Source organism: Perna viridis, chromosome 4, assembly GCF_037379345.1.
Source record: "Perna viridis isolate PV_CMFRI_1.1 ecotype Kerala chromosome 4, ASM3737934v1, whole genome shotgun sequence".
Taxonomy (NCBI): domain Eukaryota; kingdom Metazoa; phylum Mollusca; class Bivalvia; order Mytilida; family Mytilidae; genus Perna; species Perna viridis.
In genome coordinates, this window is record NC_142448.1 from 17368193 (window position 1) to 17374348 (window position 6156).

General features: G+C 31.8%; 1 protein-coding gene across 1 annotated transcript; it reads right to left on the reverse strand.

Annotated features, from left to right (window-relative positions):
* Positions 1-1066: 1066 nt before the first annotated feature.
* LOC148619116 (NUAK family SNF1-like kinase 1) lies at positions 1067-3590 on the reverse strand. Its single transcript, XM_088578680.1, has one exon. The coding sequence runs from the start codon at positions 3495-3497 to the stop codon at positions 2727-2729; it is 771 nt and encodes a 256-aa protein (XP_088434806.1). The 5' UTR covers positions 3498-3590; the 3' UTR covers positions 1067-2726.
* Positions 3591-6156: the final 2566 nt, after the last annotated feature.

The window sequence follows — 6156 nt, forward strand, 5'->3', positions numbered from 1 at the left end:
GTGTCATAGGTTTCCTTTCCTTCCTCGTATACCCCGGACTGACGTATTGAAAAGGTCTCTAACAAATGATCGACTCTTTTATTGGTCACCAATGGGTCATGAACTTTTTCTTTTCTTTTTTTTTTGAATCTCAAGTTATTATTTATGTGTCGTATTCAGGAGAAATATTAATGAACACTCATACAATAGTAGCAATTATCAACTGATTTTACCATTCAGTTGCATTCTACAATTACATATTGTCATTTCAAACTTGTAACTTTGAATTATGTTAACCTGTATTATTTTGTATTTTAAATGTACTTTATGGACGCAATCGTCATTACCCCGATGACGGTTTCCCCTTTATAAAGGGGTAGGTTTCAAATAAATATATATGAATATAATTCGTAACATGAAAATAGTATTTGTTTCCTGATCACACAATATTCTTTTTCATCTGACCTGTTTGGAAGACAAGTTAATCAGCAAGCTTTCCTGTCTGGGAAACTAGTAAGAAAAAAGACAATTTTCTGTCGCACTATAATATATTTACATAACTATAGTACAGATGTGGAACATAAGTCTTATTTATAGTACAATGACCACATAATTCGATTTAATTGGTGATTTTTCTATGGACTAAAGATGTGAAAGATTAGAATTTAAATAGGACAACAACAAACAAACAACCAAACTGACTAACAGACAAAAAACAAAACTCAGTGAAAAAATAATAAACAAACAAAAAGACAGACAAACAGAGACACAAATAATGAAATATTGATACTTTTGAGCGCTTAGAGTAAATAAATAAAATCGAGTACAAGAAAAGGTATTAAGATTAGGATAAACACATGCTTTAGAAAAAAAAATTAGGCGCTCATCTAAAGTATAACTTGGTTAAATTCATATAATTTGATTTAGCATGAAGAAATTGGGTGATATCCACCTTTTATATTATGTTATAATAAATATTTGTACAATGAAGTCGTTCCTTGAGTTGTGTTTTTCTTTTTATTTAATGATAATGATATTTATTTGTTTTATACAGCAGCACAAAAATCAAACAATTAAAGAATTAAAATGGATAGTATATTGTTTATTAAAATTGACTCCGTTGTCATTTAATAATTATGACATTCAAACCTGGCCGCCATCAAATTTTAAATATACCTTAGTCTGGGAATATTTGTATAATAACGTCCATGGTAACTCCAGTCAAATTTTCTGAAATTACTGACATCACAAGCACTTGATAATTTAATCAGACTTAAAAGTTTTTTTTTTCAAATCTTGTCGCACTTGTGCCTGATTGTTCTAAAGATACGAACAAAAAATAATTTAAATCTGGTCCATGCTCCCAGTTTTTAGTGGAGTCCGAGTTGCTCATTTGCTTTTGTTACTTTGTATGTTTGATTTTAGTTACTTTATGGTCTTTGTTGTGTATGTCTGTTCTCCATGTCTGGTCTTTGTCCCTGGATTACATTCTTTTGATAACCGCTGTAACCTTGGTTCCCTTGATTACTCTTTCAATAACGCTATTGGCACAAGTATGAACAAATTATAAGTTCATTTGGTTTTCTGTCAGGTCTTGTTCTGATTTTCAAACAGCCTGTTTCAGAATCAAGAATTACCATTATTGTGGAGGTATATAATCCATCTTCATAAGAACAAGTCATAATACGAATAAGGGAAACTGAAAACATTTCTGAAACATGCATGTAAAAACGCCGATCTGAAATATACTTTCACTGAAAGACGACTTGAAAAATTACTACTATGCAATCTGTTAATCACTGGCTAGTTTGGAAAAAAAATATTTGAATGTTAGAAAATTGATGTTTTAGACAGGGTTTCAACTCCGAAATTATTAGAACTCATTTTTACAAAATAATTTAAGAAATCTTGTTCGTTGACCCTTGATTGTACAAACAGTCAAAATACAGTCAAAGCGGTGGTATATCCTAAACCGTCTGCGAACTGCCCGATTCTTACAGAGACTGAAGTTTAAAATTATATGATACTTCTGTATAGAAACACTAAACAAATAGTTACACGCTTCAATATGAATAGCTTTGTAGTAATTATTAGATTGTTGTTTAATTTTGTAGGTTGAAGAAGCCGTCTTTGTAAGAATCATGCAAAATCTGAAAAATGTGATACACCCCCCAAAAGGCTACATATTTTTATTTTTGTAATTAAGTTGTTTTATGGGTCTACATTGTGTAATTATTCATTCATATCTGCCTGCTCTAAGGAGATAATCAACATTGAAAATCAATCCAATAGATTCTATTGTATTTGAGTGTCATTTACAGAGTTATCTCCCTTAATTTTGAAATCTGCAGTGCATTGTATACAATTTTTATCTCCTTTGAACATGGGTTATATGAAAAACCGCATGTTACTTTCTGTTTACGATGACATTTTAAACAAAATATCAAAAATAAAAAATATGTAGGCTTTCCAGCCATGAACCACATTTTGCATGATTTTCGCATACTCTAAAGTGTCCAACCATTACTTCATTCTGCATTAAATACTATACACTGCGAATGATGAAGTTTAATTTGGTAAAATAAGAGAAATATATATTTAATCTGAAGACAACTCGCAAAAGTAACTATAACAAAAAAAATCAACAAATATTCAATAACTGATAACCTCACAAACAATAGATATAAAATTTAAAAAAAAACACATTCACTTAATGACATGTAAATGTCAACCCACACATTATATGTTTATTTATTGTAAATATCTAAAAGTTTTGAAACGGAAACACGTTCTGTCGGAATGACTTTCAACAGTTCAAGACAAGGTTTTCTAGAAAAATCATCCTTACACTTTAAATGTAATAATTCCCCGACCGTTTGTTGTTGTACTAGAATGTCTTCATCAAAGCCAGTAAAAGGAACTTCACCAAAGATAAGAAAATAAAGAACGACTCCTAAACTCCAAAGATCAGCCAAAATAGCATCATATGGGGATTTGACGATAACCTCTGGGGCACAATATAAACTATTGCCGATAAAATCCTTACATAGAATTACATTTCCATTTTCCGTTCTGCATATCATTGAAAGACCAAAATCGGCCAGTTTTACGTTTAAATATCCATTCAATAAAATATTACTTGGAGTAATATCCCGATGTGCAATGTCGTTTTGATGACAACAATTTACTGCCAATAAAAGCTGTTCAAATAGTTTTGAAATTTTCGACAGCGAACAAGTTTTATTTCGCATGATATATTCCTCTAAATTTCCTTCTTCAGCGTATTCCATCACGATATAAACGTATTGATTCTTATAAAGAGCTTCTTTAAAGCGAATTATGTTATCATGATGTAATGTTGATAAACTGTAAACTTCATTTTTGATATAAGTTTGGTCATTCAAGTTTCCTCTATATCGAATACGTTTTAAAGCTAGGATCTCATTTGTCCTTAGATATTTAACTTTAAATATTTCACCAAAACCTCCGACACTTATTTCACTTAACACTTTGTACATATTACTTTTAGTTCACAAAACTCATCTTCCATTTACAATGAGATGTGTTCTATGAATTTCATAACACTCAAACGCATGCTGCCAAACAATGCTTATCAGTGCATGCTAATTATCAAGGAATATATGCGATGTTGAAGATGAACCTATGGTACGGACAAATATAAATTTTAAGATAACTGTGCATGTTTATTGGGCGGGTATAAAGAACACGTAGATAAAACGCATTGTTATTGATGGCTAATTAATAAACTGTGCAGATGTTTATTTTTATAACTACAATGATTGTGTAAAGTTCTTTACAAATTAAGGTTAATGTATAAAACCTCTGTAATTATGTTCAGTGATTAAGAGTTATTTTACCAGTGCTTTATGCTTAAAAACTATAAAAAAAAAGTCACACTGCGGTGATCGTCACAACACTAATATCAATCCGCCGAACACAAAATTTTTAAAATATTGTTGAAAACACCAATAAATTATGGAGAAAATCTATGTAAAAGTAGTACAATCAATAAGTTATAGTGAATTACCAAAACAAAACAATTACTCGTAACAAGAACACTTGAAGATTTAAGTCGTGCGCGGAACAATTTCGACACACTCGTTTAATCTGAGTGTTCTTCTTTCCATTTTACGTTAGTTTGTTTGTTTGTTGGGGTTTAACGTCCGAGCAGCAATATTTCAGCTATATTCAGACGATGAACATGAAATTGATGATACAATGAACATGAAATGATGATGAAATGAAAAAGGGATGGGACACAAGGACAATGGGTCGACAAATTTTGATTGCAACTGGAAATAGGGAGAGGTGGGTAGGGTCGGGCAATTTAGCCTCCATTTTATAATCCTATTAATAAAGAGTTAGACTATTAAGAAGTGTAAAACAAATTTAACTGCATATTCATAATTGTAATTGAATAAATTTTCAAGGACTTTTTTTTTTAAATTACAAAACCGTGTGTCGGTTTCCCATGTCTGTTCATGATTACATTCTATTGATTTCCGCTGGAATCTTGATTAATCATTCATATAATTGCTCGTAATACTAAATTTACAGATAGTCTTTGAGTAACAAAGCAAGTATTTAAACAAAAAATCCAGTGACTTAAGTACCAGTCCATATAAAATTCAGACAGTGCCAATATTGAAGTGATTCATGGTGAAGAAAAACCCACCAAACAAACAATGCTTTTCAATCTACATATGCTATATTTTTACGTAACAATTGTCCTTTCCATATTCAGATCTGTACTTCCGAGAATATCATGCTTTAATCTCTCACTAAAATCAACTAAATAAAAAAAAATCAAGAACAATGTGTCTATTTCATGTACAATCTACATGTATATAATTTTTATCTAAAAAGCGCAACTCGCAAATGAAAAACTAAGACTGGTTATATGATCAGTAACTGTTTCTGAACAAGAAATAAGTGATTTCAGTGGGGTTTGGAATGAATCAATGACATCCTGTCTAGTTTTTATAAAGACTGATACTTAAATAACACTTGTTCAAGGTGGACATTTCATAGAAAGACAAAATTGTTGAAGTTACTAATTTTCTATCAAATTTTACTCTATATTTAATTATTTTGCTCACATTTAAAAAAATCCCTATTTGCCATTATACTTAATACATAGTTTAAGCATTTTAATGAAAAAAATGTATCGCGGCAAGTTATCACAACACTATTAACCTCTCATGATTGAAGGAACATGACAAGAACAACACAGACTAATTGAGAATTGATTATTAGGGTGATGTTTGTGAACTAGAGTACAAGAAGGTCGTTGTACTCTTTGGGAAATTTAAACCCAATGGGCACGAGTAAATAATTTATGTACATATACATATACTACTAAAAAAACCCGTTACTCGTGCGCCTTGCTGACATATTCCTTCACTCTTATGATGCTGATTTCATAGCTGATCTAATCCGAAAGAAAGTATATCGTTTAGCTAGATCCTTTAATCTCAATTTCCGCTATATGGATGACATATTATCTTTAAACAATCTTAATTTTGGGGATTTGATACATCGCATCTACCCCAAAGAATTTGAGATAAAGGATACTACAGACACTGTGAAGTCAGCCTCATATCTTGACCTACACTTAGAAATCAATGGTAAAGGCAAACTGTTAACCAAACTCCACGACAAACGTGATGACTTTTCATTCAGAATTGTCAACTTTCCTTTCATTTGTGGCAACATCCCTTCAGCACCTGCGTATGGAGTGTTCATATCACAACTTATACGTTATGCCAGAGCTTGCCGAAACTACGCAGAGGTTTTGTATCGCGCTAGAATTCTACCAAATAGGCTTCTGGAACAGAGTTATGTTGCTACAAGATTGAAGTCATCACTACAGAAGTTTATTGGTCGTCATCATGAATTCGTGGATCGTTACGGTGTATCCATATGCGCCATGAAAACTGATTTGTTAAACGTGTCAAAGTTTTCCTTTCCTCTTTCGTCTATCCAGGGTTTATATGAGCGGCTCGGGGGTGTTTCTAGAAAAGTAGAGGACGCTTACCCTACCGGTGCACCTGGTCCATGCTCCCAGTTTTTAGTGGAGTCCGAGTTGCTCATTTGCTTTTGTTACTTTGTATGTATGATTTTAATTACTTTATGTTCTTTGTTGTGTATGTCTGT